At 39.8% G+C, this 19,996-nt stretch overlaps 1 protein-coding gene across 1 annotated transcript; it reads right to left on the bottom strand.

Annotated features, from left to right (window-relative positions):
• Positions 1-1,035: 1,035 nt before the first annotated feature.
• CA2 (carbonic anhydrase 2) lies at positions 1,036-19,946 on the bottom strand. Its single transcript, XM_063130897.1, has 7 exons — positions 19,758-19,946; positions 18,092-18,289; positions 7,033-7,151; positions 5,656-5,748; positions 4,280-4,342; positions 2,973-3,128; positions 1,036-1,956 (listed from the first exon to the last, which is right to left on the bottom strand). The coding sequence occupies exons 1-7, from the start codon at positions 19,783-19,785 to the stop codon at positions 1,837-1,839; spliced, it is 777 nt and encodes a 258-aa protein (XP_062986967.1). The 5' UTR covers positions 19,786-19,946; the 3' UTR covers positions 1,036-1,836.
• Between the last annotated feature and the right edge of the window lie 50 nt (positions 19,947-19,996).

The following is a 19,996-nucleotide window of genomic DNA, read 5'->3' as shown; positions in this document are numbered from 1 at the left end:
TTCTCTGCAATTACATGCAATTACATAAATGTTAAATCCTACTCATTCCAATCCAGTAGATATATTGACTTTTCAAACCAAATGTTTCAGTGGGGCAGCCATGTTAGTCTGTTGCAGCCAGAACCAGGAAACAGTCCTATAGCACCTTAGAGGCAGCTGGACAACTATCTGTCAGGGATGCTTTAAGGTGGGTTCCTGCATTGAGCAGGGGGTTGGACTCAATGGCCTTATAGGCCCCTTCCAACTCTACTATTCTTTGATTCTAAAGGCTAACACATTTATTATCCCTGACAAACAAAGATTGTGGGACATAGCTTTTTGTGATTTACGCACCCGCTCATACGTTTCCTACTCTCCCAGTGCAATGTATGTCCATTATGTCAGGCCTTTTCATCTGGCTGAATACCACAGTGCTTTCTCTAAGGCCAGATGTAATGTTTACTCTACTGAATTACTTCGGGGCAGATTTGCTGGTATCCCATATCAGGAAAGATGGTGCCCCTGTAGGAATATGGAAGTGGAGATGATGGAGCATATTTTTTTGTCTTGTAGCTTTTATAATAAGGGTCATTGTTCTATAATTACCCCATTGCTGTGTAAACTGCCCAGAAGTTCAGATAAATCCTATATTAAGTTCCTGCTGGAAGACAAGTTCCCAAATGTGACTTTGGCTGTTGCTAAATTTCTTATAGAGGCGGCCAGGATTAGAGCTCTTTGTGTATTAGATGAAAGTCGATAATAGTTTTAATTTGTCCTATATTTTATGTCTGAGTTTTGTCCTTGATGGATCTATGGATCGTAATAAAGTGATGACATTTATTATGGCATTATTTGTTAAGGTGCTACTGAAGTGTTATTGAGCTCCCTGTTGGCTTTTTCAAACTAAAATTTGTAATTACTTTCCAGCCTGAATGAAATTTAAAGATTTTTTAAAATTATTTTTATGTTGCAGTAGATTGTACACACATTAATGTATAATTTGTTTGCTCCCACTCTATTTTCGTACAGTGCAATAAGAGACTAGAAACATAAACATAAATATATATATTTTATTAGAGAATGTATCTAAAATACAATATTAATTTCTTATTTAAATTATGTCATTATTTTTCAGTGGTACATTACTCTGTATTATATCTATGGTATCAACAATTTTTACATACAATAGTACTTAATTTAGGTCAGTTGACATTTGGTAATTAAAAATAAAATACGCTAACATTAAGACATGATTCGGATTTATGGCTAAAAATGCAAAACACTTAAAATATTTACACTCCAAACTTTTTAAAAGCTAAGACATTTAATCTTCAATACTAATGTTGCATTTTAATGCCTATGTTGATACAACGTATTATCCTAAATCAGATGTAAATCAGATTTGCATTCCTGTGCTTCCATAAAAGATTCAAGTTATTGAGTGAGTATATGTAACCTCATATGAGGTTACTTTTTCTGTTAAGAATGGCTTATTTTTCAGTGGCTTATCATCCTATCCCTTGACAAGCTGCCAAAGGAAAATATCCTAGACAACATCAGCACCAAAATCACAGCAATTCTCATCAAACATCACACAATGATTCGGTTCCCCTGCCCCCTTCCCAGCATACGCACTGCATACACACCCACACTGTGATCAATAAGCTTTCCTCCTGGTTTATGGCCTTCTTTCATTTCATTATTAAGAACTTCAGAAGATGATAGGAAGAAAAGAGAGCAGTAGGAGAGGAAAGAAGAAGAAAAGATGCCGCCAGTGCATGTATGGCATTAGTTTGATTTGTACTTAGCAGAAAGAACTAAACCTTCAAGAACACAGCAACATTTAATGGGCACAGCTTATTGGAATGAGGCTCTAACGTGTCTGCTCTTCAGGGGCTGACAAGGGCGCCAGTTGTCAACCATGGGGCACTGGGGCTCGTTCTCATCATTAAAGAACAGACCACGGATTTTGTTAATCTGGAGGGAGGAAAAGAAAGAGGATCAGTATTCATTTGCTTCCAGTGGAATTATGTATGTGGCTGGAGAGTTTCTTGTTCTGTGTATGGCCGAAAAGGAGTGTGTGTGTGTGTGTGTGTGTAAGTGTAACAGTTTTCTGCTTTTCGTCATTGGTATATATTTGAAGGGGCAATTTAATTTTTAATTCGAATTTCATCATTCTTCCCATTGTGAATGGGAAGAAAAAAAGCAGAGACCATTCTGGGGTAACATCAGCCTAAAATGAGAATAGAAGTATAGCTCATGCTTTCTTGGTAGAAGGGCGCAAACTCAATCCCTGGTAATTCAATGACCCAAGCTCAATCTCTAGTATCTGAAGCATTAGGACTGGGAAAGATCTCTGCCCAGGTGTGATCCTGAAGATCTACTGCTGGTTAGATTTGACAATAATGGGTCTGATCTAATATAAGACAGAATTTATATATTCATGCATCAGAGATGTTAAAAATGGACTAGTTCTGTCAGAATAGTTTGTGTCTTAAACTGTGTTTTATTCATTCATTTATTACATATTTATACCATTACACATTTTTATACAGCTTTAACTGTTGTGACGAAGAGGGAATTTCACCAGGTGGTGCATGCAGACAAATGACACCTGCTGAAATTTCCTTTTCTATGCAACTGTTGAAGATACAGGAGTCTTGTCCTCCTTTTCATATGGTCACCCTAACATTGGAGAAAAGGTATACAAGGAAAGGGACAAACACCTCTTCCACAGCATGACTTCCCAAGTCGTCAAAACATTTCCATGGGCCTACTAATTAGAAGAACAAAAACAGGGAGTGTCCTAATCATGGATCTGTACACCTGGTTTTGTCCTTATTTGTCACATCACACTGGAGCATGAGTGTGACTATTTTCTTATGATAACGTGCAGTTCCGGTGTAAACATCTTATCATTCTTGAAAGTAACAAACAGAAAGGTTAAGAGTGTTTTCTCTGATAAATACAATTTTTGCAGCAAAAGGTTTTACCTGTTCCTTGCTGAGAGTTACGGGCTCCTTCAGAACAATCCAGGTGACGCATTCGAGCAAGGGAGGCGTGGTCAGTGATCCTGGATAGGTCCAGAAATCACGGGAAGCAGGAAGCAGACCACTGGGATCAAAGTTTGTGAAGGCGGCCTCTTTGCCCTAGAACAGATTTTTAAAGTCTGATAAACTAATCTAATGTAAAAGTTGATGGTATGTACACACACTTTGCAAGCGATTATATCGTTTGTAAGGGAGATTCCATACTTGCGGAAAGTAAAGCATGCAGCTATTAAATGAAAACTTTTAACAGTTCAATACTATGCATGGGGAAGGACTGTGGCTCAGTAGTAGAGCACCTGCTTTGCATGCAGAAGGTCCCAGGTTCAATGCCCGGCTTCTCCAAGTAGGGCTGGAAAAGAATCCTGCGTGCAACCTAGAAAGCCACTGCCAATCAGTGTTGACAATACTGGGCTAGATGGACCAATGGTCTGACCAATGGGGCAGAGATACATATGTTCGTATATCTACATATAAGCAAGTCCCATTAAGCTCCATGGGATTTAATTCTGGGTAAGTATGTATAGGATAGCGGCCCAAAATTTTAAGAAAGCGTGCAAGTATTAGAGAGAAGGGTGAGAGTGGAGGAAGGACAGATTCTCCTGTCACTGGCAGGATCTACACTACTGTTTTATAACGGCATTGAGGTGCACTCACAACCGTTGGGGGTCATGACACATTCCATATGCCGTTTTCAAACCACTTTCATAGTGTTATATCCTGCTTGGTGTAGATCTGGGCACTGTCTGCCACAACAAAATCTGCACCTGCTGAGCTTGTACACAAATCTCAACTGCATACGTGCACCTTGGGATCACAGCCAGTCATGAATAGTTGGCTGCCTCTTAACCAGGATTACAATATGGGATGGTAACATTTTAAAAGATGAGAAATCTAATGAGGGTAAATGTATCTTCCTCTTAAAAGTTGTGGGAGGATGCAAATCAACTCAACAAGGGCAGGGTGTGTTTATACTTCCTCCTCCACTTCTCAAGGGTACCAAGTGAACAATTTACTTCAAAACACTAAGAAACCGAAATGCATGTGAAAGCACTGTTTCAAGTTTCTGTCGTTTGAATATAGGTTTCTTACTGACAAAAGATGGCTGAAGGATCATTATCCAGCTGAAACATGTGGAGTGTGAAGCTAAAAGCAATTCCCTTGTAATACCCTTACAATTATGTTCTTTGAAAGCAGAATACAGAACCCCGCAGTGCAATCATTCTTAGCTGCCAAGGAGACAGAAGCATTACCTTGTGTTTAATGGAGCCCAGGGCATCAACAACTTTCTGTATTCCAGGACAGGCGCTTCCGACCTGTGATATAAAAGGCAAGTGTTATATATTTACATTGACTGACTGAAGAAGCATTTTAAACATGTGTCATTGACCCGTTTCATAGAAATTTCTCGTAATTCAAGAAGGTAAATAATGTGAACATTGCTATCACCTAAGTCCTAAATATATTTAAATGGATGGAAATCTCTTTTGTTTCAGGGGAGCATAGCACCAAGGAAGAGTGTCGTAATTCAATTATTTGCCACTTGTCTCTGGCCATCACTTTCCTGGCCATCACTATTAAAAGGAAAAGCAGAAAATCAAGCATATGTGCACCTTTCACAACTGACTGAGGTCAGTATCCTACACTGTAGTTCTGTTGAGCAAGCGAAACACTGCAAGCACAACAGGAATTAGCAGTTCCTAAAATAAGCATGGAAACTTTTGTTTTTAAATGGATACTGTTGTTTTTATACTGTTGTCATTATGTTTTTGATGGCTTTAACTTTTGTATACTTTTTTTTAAAATGTTTACTGATTTTAACTTTTGTAAACCGCCCAGGGAGCTTCGGCTACAGGGCGGTATATAAATCTAATAAATAAATAAATAAATAAAATAAAATAAAAATGAGCTGCAACACTCATTTTCAGAATGGGGCAGGTCAGTGGAGCTCCCTTCTGTGAGTTCTGCTGACCTGACTGCTCCAGAAATCAGCACTGCTGCTTGTTTCTGGTTTTTAACTGAACCATTAGTTCCTGTTTTGCTAGTGGTCCATCTGCTAGTGCAGGGGCAATAGGAGATACTGCCCACAGTCCATGTATGTGTATACCTGGTGACAAACCCTTGTGCGATAAGCTGCTCTGTGTGCTCAAAATTGGGACCTCGATCATTTTGCAGTTAATGAAGACTTATCGGTCAAAACTGCAGTTGACTTTACCGTAATGTGTGGTTTGGCTCACTTTCATGAGTCATCTGGACTTATTTACTCTGCAAACACCTTTCTGCAATGTATCTTATCTTGAGGCGTATTATGTATAGGTTGGGTTGAACTGATTTGTGATGTTTGCTTATAGACAATGGCCCTGTATCACAGCAGGAGGTTGGTCTACGTGGCATTTTGGGCCTTTCCAACTATAAAATTCATAGAGAGAGAGAGAGAGAGAGAGAGAGAGAGATCTATTCAATTCTCACAGGAAGTCAAAGGACTAAAATAAAAGGAACACAGTATCACAAAGCCAACTTGAATGAATGTGGTCAGTAAGTTCAGTAAATTCTAGTGGAGTATGTCTCCTTGTGTGAAATATTCTGCAAAGACAGCAATGATAGTGAAAGAGGATATAAAAGGACTAACCTTCAAAAACACGCCCACGACTGCCAGGCCATCAGGATGCTTCACAGCCTCACCAAAACTACCATACTTTGTGTTCCAGTGAACCAAATGAAGCTGCAACCAAGAGAAATGCATAAAGTGTATATTAAAAACACCTTCTCTCAAACTGAGGAGCTAGATAATTCATATATTAAACATTAACAAGAAAATGTCCCTTTCCTGCAGAGACATTAAAAGAAAGAATTGCTAAGAACTTGTTTGAGCACTGATTTCCTGTACCATGCAGTGAGGAATGCAAATATAGATATGTGTACTGTGCTCTCACACTGGCTTTTCATGCCCATTCAAACAAGCGTTGAAATGCAAACATTCTGCCATGTCCTGCAGAGTATATTGTGAAAACCTCTGGTAGCCTTCGGCTGTAATTTCCCCTGAATAAGAACTTTAGGGTTTGGCCTGATAAGAATAGATCTGGTATATTTTATATATTTCTTTATTTCAGAAGGCATGGGTCACACAGATTGAAAGAGAGGAGGATTAAAGTTTGTTGTTGTTGTTGTTATATGCCTATAAGATAAATTATTTAGTTGTGCAATTTTAAATTAAAACATAATACAAAAAATACAAGACTTTAAAAAGTAAAATACAATGTAAAACTAACACAATAAAAATGCAAAAGCAGGCATGATAGAAGTAAGAGTATAAAACTAACCTGATAAAATACAGTAAAAATTGGGAGATAAAACCAGCCAAGAAATAAACAAGAGATAAAAGGTATGAACAAATGCATGGGAGAAGAAAAGGGTCATAATCTGGTGATAGAAAGGGAAACAATGTCAGCACCAAGTGGATTTCCCTGGGGAGAGCATTCCATAGGGGGAGTGGGGGGTGGGATTCAGCTGGTGCAAAATGCAGCAGCAAGACTGTTCTCTGAAGTTATTTATTAGTCTGGAGCTTACATAAGAGCAAAACGTATATAAAACAAAAATGTAACTTGTGTTCAAAAGGCAAAGAAAGAGAATGGCAGGTTTCTCTAGAAAGGGAGTTCCATAGCACTGCCACTGACAGCCACTATGTGGGGGGCTAAAGTAGGGCGCTAGACTAAAGCCAGGGAGAACCGAGTTCAAGTCCCCACTCAGTCATAAACTTCAACTCAGTGGCTTTCAACGCAGGGTACTGTTGTAATGGTAAAATGGGAGCAGAGAACAAGAAAGTGCCCCTCAGATAGCACCTTAGTTAGCTCCTGTTGAGTTCTGACTGAAACCTATGGCAGATTCACTGCCCCACTGAAATTGGCGCCACCAGCCTCCACTGCACCTGCTCCTATACCCAGTTTAAGGGTCTTTGTGAATATCCGTGCCTAGAAGGAAGCTCCCAGTAGATGAAAACAGGTCTTACCTCTGCATCATATCTCACACCCTCCACAGAGTGTTCAGAACCTTGGCCTTCACAGGATCCCCAATGAATGTGGAACTGGATAAGCTTATAAGTTCCTTCAATTGGGCCACCTTTCAGCACTGAAAGTAAAAGTTTTATATTAAGCAGTGACTATCACTCCTTAGACTTACAGCATCTTGACAGTATGAAAGAAATAGGTTTTAGCTAAATCTGACATGAGAAACAATTCATTTTGTAACCATTAATAGGTGTCAATTTGCTGTCTGTCAAGTCTGAAGAACCACAGTGAAAACCATATTATATTCTCTCTTTTTCTCTTGCTTTTTTACCCATTGCTTATGTCACATCCAGAGGGTATTAACCAAACTTTGGGATTCAAAAATGCTTGCCAGAAGATTCCATGGAATTTAGGATCTGTATCTGAACTGCCTAACATAAATTTATTTGTTTGAAACAGATTATAAAAACACCAGGCTGGTTCACACATCTACATAATCACTTGATCTCTTATCATTGTATTAATCCATAATAAATGTGTGACTTGCCTCCATTAACAAGTACTATGTTTGAGGTGTAATAAATGCTCACATACAGTGCTTGATGGTTCTTTCACAAATGCATGTCCTCAAGTGATGAACATGCATATGAAAATAGCTGAAATAGAAGGGAACATGGAGGCACAGGACCAAGGAACATTATAGATGTTATAGCATTGAGCAGGGGTGTGTGTGGACTCAATGGCCTTATAGGCCCCTTCCAACTCTACTATTCTATAATTCTAGATCCCCAACATAATGCACCTTGGTTCTTATATAAATTGGAATTAAACAGCTTAAAATTATATGTGGAGATTGTAGTAAGATTGAGCAGGGGGTTGGAGTCGATGGCCTTGTAGGCCCCTTCCAACTCTGCTATTCTATGATTCTATGTAGAAAAAATTGTGTGGAGTTCTTCTTGTAGAATAAGGCTTTTCCACATTCTCCTTTGTGCTATGGCTTCTTTCATATATATGTGTGGGTGTATGGCTAGAAACTACTGTAAGAGGATAAAAATATAAATAATTTCCCCCCAAATATCCCATGCTTGAATGTACTGTACTATTGCTGACATGAGACAAACTAATAAGGATTTTAAAGGATTAAATGGTTGTGTTGTCCTTGACTAACCCACAGGCCCTTGTTGAGTTCAACCAGGGTGAGTTGTAATCACTATCCAATAGCCTGACATACTGAGCAGAATGTCACAGTTTGGAGTGATTTTTTTTAAAAAAAATGTTATCTCTGCCAACCATGCTTTCTAAATTTGGAGAAATACTTGGTTCGGAATGAGTATACACAGAACCTCAGAATGATTATCCGGACTTCCCAGTTCAGGTCATATATTATGAGTTAGACCACCATATCTTTCACCCCAAGAAACATTTAAGCAGTTTCTTCTGATAAACAGCTGGCAGCTCCCCTGAGAGAAGTCAGTTGAGAGTCTGATAGTACCAGAAGGTTGACCATAAGGAGATAATGATTTTTAAAAACGAACAAACATACCACCCAACTTTCCCAAAATGGCCCTTATTTACATAAACTCTTTTTAAAACTTGCCCTAAATGAACTCTATGACATAGCCTGGTGAATTGAGGATAGCCCACTCCTATTTAAAGACACATGATTATTCCTGGGTATCCCAAGTCCTCATGTGACATAAGTGACAGGGTTACTTCACATGCATTATTTTTCTGTATTTGTAATACTTATTTTTTAGAAAGCCCTGCTAGAAAGAATTTTTTAGAAAGCCTGCATGCATGCTCCTATATATAGATGAAGCATATGTGTCTAGTTTGCTGTAATAGTAAGAAATAATTAGCCATAGTTTTTAGATGTGTCTACACAACTAGCACATGGAACACACATATGTTCTATATATTATTATTATTATTATTATTATTATTATTATTATTATTATTATTATTATATTTATTTGTATCCCGCCTTTTGCCCAATACTGGCCTTCTATATGTAGTCTCCCTACAAAAAGCTAATCTTTCTGGGAAATTGTCACAGGTGAAGCTATCATAATAAGCTATGAGAGTTTGCACATATAGCTCAATGTGCCAGTAAGTGCACACATGCACACATCTACTCAATATTTATTTATATGTATAGTTCCTAAGAAGAGTGGGTAATGAAAAAGATAGAACTGTATGGTTGGAAGGGGGTCGAACTTTTCCTCTGTACTTACTCATTATCATACCTCCCTCTCCTAATTATATTTACTCTGAAGTAGGTCCTATTGATTTCAAATAAGCATCCCAAAAATTGTACTCAGCTGTAAATTTTGTAATATTCAATGTTTCTTTAATTTTAAAAATTGTATTTCTAAATATAATTTCATATAAAAAGCAGGATACTATTGTTGTTGTTATTATTATTATTATTATTATCAATACAATAATTAGAAAATTCAAATAATGAAAATATAAAAGATAACTATTCATTCACAGAAAAACAGAGACAAAGAAAAAAAAAGTGAGGGGCAAATTTTGCTTTTTAAAAGTTGGGTTATTTCTCTCTATGCCCCCTGCCCTTAGTAAGGCATTATTCTCATTCATAGAAGCCTACACATACATATTCATGTTATTTCTGGCACCCAGAGCAAATGTCCTTATAGAAGGGTGGTTTCCCCTTGATTGGCATCCATAGGTTATATCAAAAAGTTCAGTCAGGGTGAGGTTTAACTGCAGTCACATTTTCATATGTTTGGGGAGTTTTATAATTTTTGCGTTATCATTCCAAAACTTCTGCCTTATCAAGGTTTCCAACTGCCTACTTTAGAACTAGGCAGTTAGAAAAGGTGTCTATAAGTTATACTTATTTTTTTCCCCTCATCTTGGATGCTCGGCTTATGTATATTAAACATGATTTTTAAATAACATTGCAAAGTGAATCATTAATACAGCTGTGAGCATAATGCATTCATTATTAGCATAAGAGAAGAAATATTCATTTACTCTGAGAGGAATTTACCTAATGCAATAAATGAATAAATATTTAAATAAATTTTCCATAAAAGTACAAGGTCAACTTGCATAATCCATTTATATGAGCTTTAGGTGCTCCCTGGAGACTTATGTGGGCTTTTCAGGACATGTACATTTTCATTCTACCTGATCTGTGCTCTGCAACCCATATGGTCTTGAACAATTTCACTGATTTGAGGAACGTTAGTCTGATATAAGTATATTATGGTTTGATGCCAAGTTTGTCTTAAAACTATCCCACGGTAACTAGGTCAACTGTTGGCTGTAACAATATACAATTACTGACTATTATAATAATAATAATAATAATAATAATAAGAAGAAGAAGAAGAAGAAGAAGAAGAAGAAGAAGAAGAAGAAGAAGAAGAAGTTGATAAGCCAGTTTAAAGAAACAGGGGGAAATGGAATTCAAGTTGTATCTATATACATAGTGGGAAAAGTAACTTGTGTTTTTAACTTGTTGGTTGTTCTATGATGGTTTTAATTTTTGTGAACCGCCCAGAGAGCTTCGGCTATTGGGCGGTATAAAAATGTAATAAATAAATAAATAAATAAATAAAAGTAGGACTCAACAACAGCCGTTGAGCTAGCTAGCAAAATATTGTAGGCTCAGACAGAGTTGGTTCTGATGATATGTGGGCAGCTGACTTTGCAGTCTGAAAGCTGCCCATCTGAACAGTGTACCTGTTTGAGCAGTGTAACAGGTGGATGCAAACAAACATGAAATTGCAGCTTCTCTTCTGTGAAAAATAAAACATGGTTGTACATTTCACAGAGGGGAGCTATGAGCTTGTGTGAGGTTGTGGTTCCCATGTTGGCTAATCATGCAAGTAAGCTATTTACATAAGCAACTTTCCCCCTCAAGTTAGCTGATAGCTTATAAGAACTGATTCACACTTTGGAGAACAGAACCTGCTCCCTGCTCTAGTTACTGCATAGATGGTGCAGGACAGTAACTGCAGTTCAATTTATAAATTTGTATTGCCATCGTATAGCAAATAATTCTAGTAGTTGTTTTATATACTGCTAATAACTTTTGGTTAAACAATAAATAAAGTTTTCTAGCTCACAAATTTGCTAAAGATGAATTATTATACTGTGCGCGAAAGTACTATATTATATTATATGTCAATTTTAAAGAGTTTGCAGCAACATTCAAATTATCTTACTCATCTTCCATGAAAGACTACTTATGCCTTTGAAACTGTCATCATAGTTTTAATATTTTCTCTGCCTTTAAAACACTGACTTTCTTTTTTAAAAAATAGTAATGAAAAGGCATGCCAAGGGAAAGCCAATTTTTAAATTCACTTCATGACTAAAAACCTTTAACAAGTTTTTTTTATATAAAATGCAATCAATTGTTGGTTGACTCCAAAGTTATGCTTTGAGCAGATCCATTTCAATTAATAGAACACATGCTAGTTGTGCCTATCTTAAATCTCATTGATTTCAGTGGGTCTACTCTAGGCATGACTAAATCTGGATCCAACCCTAAAACAGCCCATGCATTCTGGGTGGCTTGTCAACCATCCCAATAACCCATCCTTGCTATGTTCACACATAATGACAAGCTATAGAGCCGCTGCCTTCCCCCACCTCTGCTGTGGTCAAATATTCAAAATATTCAAGAAGTTTCACAGGGAAATTCACCCATGGCAGCTTCTCATTAAGTGTGAATTGCCCCAAAATTTCTAAGATCTTGATTTGTTTATGCTGCTATCATCAAACAAATTCACAAGTAAGCAGTTCTTTGTTTCCAGAAGCAGGCTCAGTGACAACGTAATTTGCAAGTTACTGTGAAATTCACAGCTTATTAACCAGCTGGGTTATAAACAGGCTATAAATTCTCCCTTTAAATCATTGTTTTCTAACATCCTTTTCTATCATTTCACTCAGATGGTCATCGATATTGAAATAAGTGAGGAAATGCCTTTATTTAAGACCATCAAAGGAACTAACTTTCAGGCTGGTACCAAACACAATGTCTTAACAGATTTGTAATTTACAAGCCACACTAGAATATTCCAGCAGACATGCAGGGCAATCCTATGTATGATTACTCAGAAGTAAGTCATAGTGTGTTCAATGGGACTTACTCTCAGGGGAAATACTTCAGGGTTGCAGCCTTACTAAGCAATCCCTATGCATATTTACACAGAAATAAACCTCACTAGCATTTACTTGCATATGTTTGAATAGCATTGCAGCCTAAATTAAACATTTGTGAGGCTATCCCTATGGAAGTATGGATGAGCAAGCCCCTCATTTCCTCCCACTGAACAAGATGATTGTCAGCTGGTGGGGGAGGTTAGGGAGAGGAAAAATGCATCCACCAAACCCCTCCCAACAGGGAAAAAGTGAGGAAATCCAGTAATGCAGCACTAAGCATACAGTTTGCTGCAGCAGCACAAAACTTTGAATTGGGGGCAGAACTATGCATGCCACCCAGGGTGCTAGATGTACGGAATTTTCCCACCCAGCTGTCTCTTGCTTCTGCTCACATATTGCCTTTTGCTGGAAAAGTGCAATTAACTCCCACTGATTTCAATGAAATCTTTTACAATATCACCTATATTGGATTAAGAGGATAGGTGTATTACCTATCCTTATTAAAGGGCAATCTTGCAGATATTTTCTCCTTAAGTGTACTGCTTATTATTCAAGTCCATATGAAACAGGAACATAAGAAATTGACAGCCAGTTTTATTCAACCCAATTAAAATAATATACTTGCATTAGAGCCGGTTCCACTAGAGTTCTAAAATCTTGGTACTTCAGTGCAATTAGGCTGTGGATTGGGTTGTAGATCTCACTGTTAGATCTGAAAACTATGCCATAAACAATTTGAAATCTATTCCAAGGGAATGTTTATACTTTCAATACATTTGGTAGCTCTGCAGAGGTGAAACTACCAGATAGAATCAAAGAAAGTACAGTAATGGGAGGAGAAGGGAGAAAACCCTATAAATGATTACAAGGAGAGCTCGCAGAACACGTTTCACAAAAATAGCACACAGATCAAAATAATGCCAAGTGCCAAACCAAGGGGAGAAATAGACGCTTTCAGCATTATATATGAAAGCTCTTTAACAAATTAACGTGCTGTATTGATTTTCTATCATTTAGGGATTTATGGCATGTCTGATGCTATACTAGAGATCATTAAATGTTAAGAATGTGCTTTAAATGTCAAGTTTTGAATCCTGCCCATCACAATGCTATGTGTAGTAGGACTGCACAGATAAGTACATGCAACAAGACTGCATTGATAACACTTTAATTTCTAAAAATCATTCCATTAGGTTTCACCTACTTGGAATTCCATTACTGCAGCAAAATAGAGTTTGGTCCATAAGGCAGTCCTAAGCTTTATTTTCCTATTAGGATCAATGTTGACTATAACGTTCATAATAGTGGCTTTACGATAGACGGAGTACATGTTTGGAGGATGCAGCAATAATGCAGCTGGTAAACACAGAACAAGATCTGCCACTAAGGACTACATTTTATAAAATGTCAAAATATTCTCCACAATAATAAAGCAGTCATTAAATAGCCACAGAATTTTCCTGCTGTTAAAGAGATGTATCACTGTCTTTTAAATTTATTATGTTGTGCAGCACCTTGCTGTTTCAATAAGAAAATGATTGGATTTTTATATGCCAGATTTTGAGAGCTCAGCACCCCAATTCTCCCCAAATATATTGATCATTCCACATGCAGGATGTGTACAACCTACAGCAAAGATCAATATGGATATTACACACACACACACACACACACACACACACACCTTTAAGTTGTTTATTAACAGAGTGTTTTCATTTCACTGTAGGTGAATAGTATAATAGATATTTATATTTGAAAACTTTTTTTATGTAGCAAATGGTTAGTGCGCATGTTTAAACCATAGTTATTTAGCCACCATGGTTAGGAATGGATTACATGACACGCTAAACCATTATGTTTAGTTCAAAATGCTTAACCACCGTGGCTTAGCTTGTCATCTGAACAGGGTCAATGTTACTATTTCCCACTAACGTGCCCTAAAAATGTACATTGTCTCATAAGTAATAATAGGGACCCCTCTGTTCTCATTATGTCATAACATTGGATGTTAGCAGCTTATTTTTCTTAGCAGTTTGTAAGAATAAAAATATATAGTTAACATGCCAATATCTGCAGCCACTAAGTAACTGATGATTTAGATTTCCCCTATGCTATGAAAATGTACGTAGGCAAAACAGAATAGAATACATTTACATGAGCATGGATAGGACAACATTTCTACCTTTAACAATAAGGTAATGAAATTTATATATGCAACACTGGAGGTCTATAAATAGGTATTCCAGAAAATCAGATTGGGATAGTGTCATATAAATAGGCCAGTTAATTCATTTCACAAGTTATTAATTTACGAATCAAGCCATTAGCAGCAGGTCTCCAAGGTGAGATCTTTCCCAACCCTACCTGGCATTCTTTACCTGGATATGGCAGGGACTGGATTTGGGACTGCACAAAACAGAGGATTTCCTATTAAGCTATAGGTAGAAATTATATAATTGATAAAGTTAAGTGTGCATGCAAGTAAATTTGATGCATTGTGGTTTTTAAAAGCCTGTAAAAACTGTGGCGCGTGCCGTTGAATCTATATAGATACGGCTTTTGTTTTCAGATCACAGAGGAGTCCTTGGAGTACTCTGATCACTTCCACTCTAGTTCTGTCCTCCTCCACTTCCTCCTCCCACTCTCCACAAGCTGTAGCTGCCTGAGACTATCTCACTGCTGCAGAATTAAAATGGTCAATGTCTGCGCTGTATTTTCTGGCTGAGCCACCCATCCAAAAAACATTTCTGAAAACTGTCTCAGAATTATTGTGTATAAAATACAGTTACACGACAGCCTTTCAGCAGCTAGATAATTGATATGGATATTCGGAGGTGGTGCGTGTGCTCACAGCCCACACGGCCTTCCTCCGACTGAATAGAAAGGGACTCAGTACTCTGAACTAAGGAGCAAGAAATGAACGCCCAACAAAGGACTTTTAAATAAGGAAAAACAGAACTAAAACTATGGCATTGCTACAGTCACGCTATGAAACAGCAACTATGCCTGCTAATGCAGATTCTGACAGCCCCTACAGAATCCTGAACATTTCAGTGTCTCTACATCTGTAAGAACAAGTTTCATATCCACATGAAGAGGAAAAAAATGTTTCTCTTAGAAGCTTTAGAAACCACAGCACTTCTGGATATTGTAGCTATAAGGAACAAAGGCCTCAAGTCCATGCCCTCATTCCTTGCCATCAATACCCCAATCCCATGTGCCCCTCTTACGTTCCCTTGCACAATCACAGAATAGTGGGTATAGAATTTTAGAGAAAACTTCCACTCATGCATGCAAGGCTGACACAGGGCATGTCTAGACAGGGCGATATCCCGGGGATCATCCCTGTGCGTCCACATGACGCACAGTGCATCCCGGGAGCAGGGAGGGACTATCCCTCCCTTTCCCCGGGATATCGCCGTACCATTCAATTTCTATTTTTCCCGCGGTCTTGGGATGATCCGGGAGTAAACGTGAGGAGCCAGGGCACAGATCTCCTCAGGAGCTCTGTGCCCATCAGGGGTGGGGTGGAGGAGTGCAAGTTTTTTTTTAAAAAAAAAAAAACTTACAATTTCGGTTGAGCGCTCATGTGCTCATTTTCCTTTTTTAAAAAAACATCCAAAATGGCGGGTGCGATGTCCTCTTCCTGCTGGGACATCGCGCGCTGCATGTAGACAGAGGGGACGATCCCGTGATCATAAAATCACGAGATCATGCCTCTCAACCCCCCTCATCTAGCCATGCCCACAGAAGAGAATAAATCTAAAGACTGAGTGCATGATCCATGAAAAAAAATCAATTCCTTTAAAATATACAGTAAAGATCCCTACTATTAACGTAGTTTTCTGTGTCCTATTTATAGTGCTGAGCTTTACTAAAGATGCATGGTGTTGGGTGCCTTTAACTTCTTTTGGCTACAGCTCTGGTGTATTGCATGCAGTCAGACTCCAAGGAAACAGTGTGTGACTGAACTAAAAACCTATTCCGGCTAGAAAAGATAGTCTGCATTTACTACGGCTCTATTATTCTAGCAGATGGTAGTAAAGCATGGTATTGCAGTTTAAATACACACTTTGGCTGCAAATCTACAAACTATTTTACCTGTGGAGTAGGCTAATTAAAAATCAAAAGAAATGGGCTTTGGACTGCAACCTTTCACATAGTTCCTTGCAACACTGTTTGGAAAGCTCACAAGTTAAAGCTCTCCTAGGCTTTTTGAATTTGTCCCCTCAATGACACTGCCAACATGGGGAAAAATAGGACACTTGCTCAAGCAAGTCAAATCAGGCAGTGTCTAGAGAAAGCCACAGCTTCTGTTTTTACAATGGCACCATTTCCTACATTTAAAAGCTCGTTCACGGTCACTGTGGCTGGCTGAAAATTGCTGCACAGGCAGCAGACTGAGAAATCACAATGATTAAAAAGCAAGTCTTCAAACTCTTACTCACAAGAACCTTAGCATTGTTCATGAGATCACGGATCCTCATAAGGAGCAGGGAGTTACAAAATGAAGGGTGGTTTTTTTTAATGGCATTACTGTGCACAGAATAAGTTGCTGAAAAGGATGACTAAGTACCCTTCGGTGAACTGTGTGGGAATGTGGGAAGAATGTATTGCTGCCTTTACTGAAAAACTCAAAAGATAGCTAAAAGGAGAGAATTTCATCCTGATGCCTGTTCATAGCCACCTCCCCTGGGAGACCCTTGGCATACTCTAGTCTAGAGTGTCAGATGCCCCTTGTCTCAAAAAACTGCTTCTTATTCCATTTCAAAGGAGCATTGTACATGCAGCATATTTCACACATCAACACTCCACAGAACTCCGCTGGACAGGTACTCCAGCACTGCAAAAGCTCTTCATGTTTTAATTTTGTTTGTTTGATCTGGAAATCCAACATATAAAACTGAATTGTTCAGCTGAATGCATTTGTCTCTTTTGCCTTTCTATCTTCGTACCCAGACCCTCAACCGCACCTGGTCTAATGATTTTGTACATATTAGATCTTAGCATATTTTGCAAAGAAAAGAATATAGAAATGTAGAGCTAGAAAACATTTGCAACTCACAAATTCTAAACCCCACAGCTTATTGGCAAGAATCTTTACTGCTCAAACAGAGATTAGCCTGCACCATCTAAATTACTATGACAGCAATCCTGTGCACACATTACTGAATTCAATGGGGCTTACTTCTAAATAGATCTGTATAGGATTGTACTGTATGTATCACAAGCAAGTAACACTTACCCACCCTGAAAATCACATCAGTCAAATTAACTCATATTTGGCTATGAGGAAGGTAAAAAAGAAAACAAGATATTTGAAAATGGATGCTAAACAGATCATAGTTATGACTAAAAGGGGCAAAGGGAGAAGAGAATACTACTCACCTTAGATTATGTGAAGTTTCATTCTGATATTTTAGGTTGCAATCCTATACAGACTTATATGGGGGTAAGTACCATTGAACTTAGTGGGACTTAGGATCCCACTGTTAGGCTGGTGTTTGGGAAATTCATGTTACAATCCAGCCTTCGCCAACCTGGTGCTCTCCATATGTGTTGGACTATACCCTCTATCATCTCCCAGCCAGCCATTAGCTATGTTGGCTGAGGATTATGGAAGTTGAAGTCCAAGATATGTGGAGGGCACCAGCAAATAGAAGGCTGCTGAAACCTATTCAGAGCCTTCAATACAGTTATAGGAAAACATCCAAAGAAATAAAGATGGATTTTTATCATTTTCAGATTACTTTCATTTCTGGCACAACAAGGCAACACAAAGGTAGTAAAAATACTCATTTGCAATACATTGGCAAACTTTTTATAGGAGCCTCTCCCAGTTCTCTTTGCTTCCTATTACCTCCTCCCCAAACCTCCTGCCTAAGGAAGAAATCCCCAAAGGCACCAAGTACTAACCACATTTGTCACCAGAGTCATCAAACTCCACATTGAAGGAGTGCCCATTGTTGATTATTCTTTTGGCTGAAGACGAGTCATAAGTGATGCTCAGGGATTTCAGGGAGGCATCGTACTTGGCGGCCTTATGTTGGATGTCAATTGGAGACTGCCGTTCTCCATTGGCAACAGGGCAGTTCTCATGCCAGTGAGCAGGTCCTAGAGGGGAAAAGAGGGAGAGAGAAGAAAAAGCACAGGAGTGAAGCACCAACAAAACGGACAGCAGGGGAATGGCTGATAACAAACTCAGTGGAGGGAGGCCTTAATGCCTTAAGTGCAGTGGGGTGGCTTTAACATTTTTGCCTCATCAATATTGAATGCGAGTTTGAAACGATCTTGGGCAGCTGGAATTAAGAGCCTGCACTACCGGGCAGAGACAGATCGTGCTGAGGAGCAGTCAGTGGGAAAGGAACACGAGCTTGGATCTAGACCTGCACAGATCTTAGGAATTCAGGCGGTGAGGCCTCGAGAGGTATCTGAGAGGAATGCATCAGCATCTGCCTTTCTTCACTAAGTGGGGTGCGGAAGGGACCAAGCTAAGGATGCCCAAGAAGGGCTGCACAGCGACAGGTGGAGAGACCCTGTCCATGCATCATTCAAAAAGAGTCTGTGGATAGAAGGCATGGTAACCAGGGCTCACTCACGTCCAGGCTCATGACAAGCACCAGCAGCATATTTGCTGCTTTTGCAAAGCAATAAACTGAACAGCAGGTGCCCACCTCTTCATGGAAGTCACAGTTATACACAGAAATGGCAGTTTCCCATAGCACACCCCAATTTTGCAAATATGGGGGAGACGGGACCACCTACCACTAACCCGCGTTCAATAAACAGATTTCCCCCTTCTCTAATTCCATGGCAACCCAAATCCCTATCACACATGGTGCGGTTTGGAACTGAGAAAGGAACACTGAGGGCAGTCCTGGGATTGGGACATAGGGGAATTTCCACATGGGAACCCTCTAGAGGTGGCTCAGAAATTCTCAAGTTGGGATCCCTGCTCAGAAGGCTAATAGCCATTAGAGGGGCAGGAAGGGAGACCTGGAGATAACAGTAGTAGGTGAGAGCCAGGTGGCAGTGGAAGTCCAGGTAAGGGGAAGCTACAGATCTCTCCATCACTTGCATCTCAGTGTCACCAGAGTTGGGGATGTAGCGACACTCCTCTTGGAAATTCTTCGCTGGGTGTCCCATTCCCACTCAAACATCAGGACCAAACCCCAACCCAAAAGCGCATCTTTACTGCGCAGTAATTAATGCGGAGTGGCTTGCATCCCCCCTTCCCCCAACGGGTTGTGCGCCACTCCGAGCCGGAGTAGGGTCTCCGTTTCGCCGTGTCTGAAGCGCAGCCTTTCGCCCCTTCTCCGACTGTCTAATGCGTCCGCGCTATTAGCGCAAGCGGCTGCGGGATGCGCTCCCTTGAGGAGGCGATGCGATGCGATGCCAGGAGCAGCGGCAGGTGCCGCGCGCGGAACTCTCCGGTGCCTCGGCTGGCACCGGGAGGCTCTGCCGGGCTGTCAAGCAGGCAGCAGCTCGGAGTCGAGTCGCCTCGGGAGAGACTCGCCAGAGGGTCAGGGGAGACGGCGGGCGGCGAAGTGCGACCCTCCTGCCGCGGGCGAGGGGGACTCACCGTTGTCCTTGCCGTAACCCCAGGACATGGTGATGGTTCAGCTGTGCCGGGCTCTGCTGTTGCTCTCGTTGTTGCGCGCTCTGCCCGTCCTCGCTCGACTCCGGCTTGCCCGTCGGTGGTGGCGCTCGGGTTCTTATCAGGGGCTTTTATACGCTCCGGGCAACCCCATGCCCCGCGCGGACATCGCTGAGGGGAGGGCGAGGAGGAGGAGGGAAAGGGGAGGAGGAGGAGGAGGAGGA

This window comes from Elgaria multicarinata, chromosome 7, assembly GCF_023053635.1.
Source record: "Elgaria multicarinata webbii isolate HBS135686 ecotype San Diego chromosome 7, rElgMul1.1.pri, whole genome shotgun sequence".
Lineage (NCBI taxonomy): Eukaryota > Metazoa > Chordata > Lepidosauria > Squamata > Anguidae > Elgaria > Elgaria multicarinata.
This window is presented reverse-complemented; position numbering and strand designations above follow the sequence as displayed.

Excerpts from the sequence above, each read along its gene's own strand:
- CA2 (XM_063130897.1), bottom strand. The coding sequence starts at position 19,785 with ATGTCCTGGGGTTACGGCAAGGACAACG. Across the intron at positions 18,290-19,757 it reads GGGTTACGGCAAGGACAACG|GACCTGCTCACTGGCATGAG; the intron begins GTGAGTCCCCCT and ends TTTCCCCTCTAG. Across the intron at positions 7,152-18,091 it reads TGACTCTGGTGACAAATGTG|TGCTGAAAGGTGGCCCAATT; the intron begins GTTAGTACTTGG and ends TTTTACTTTCAG.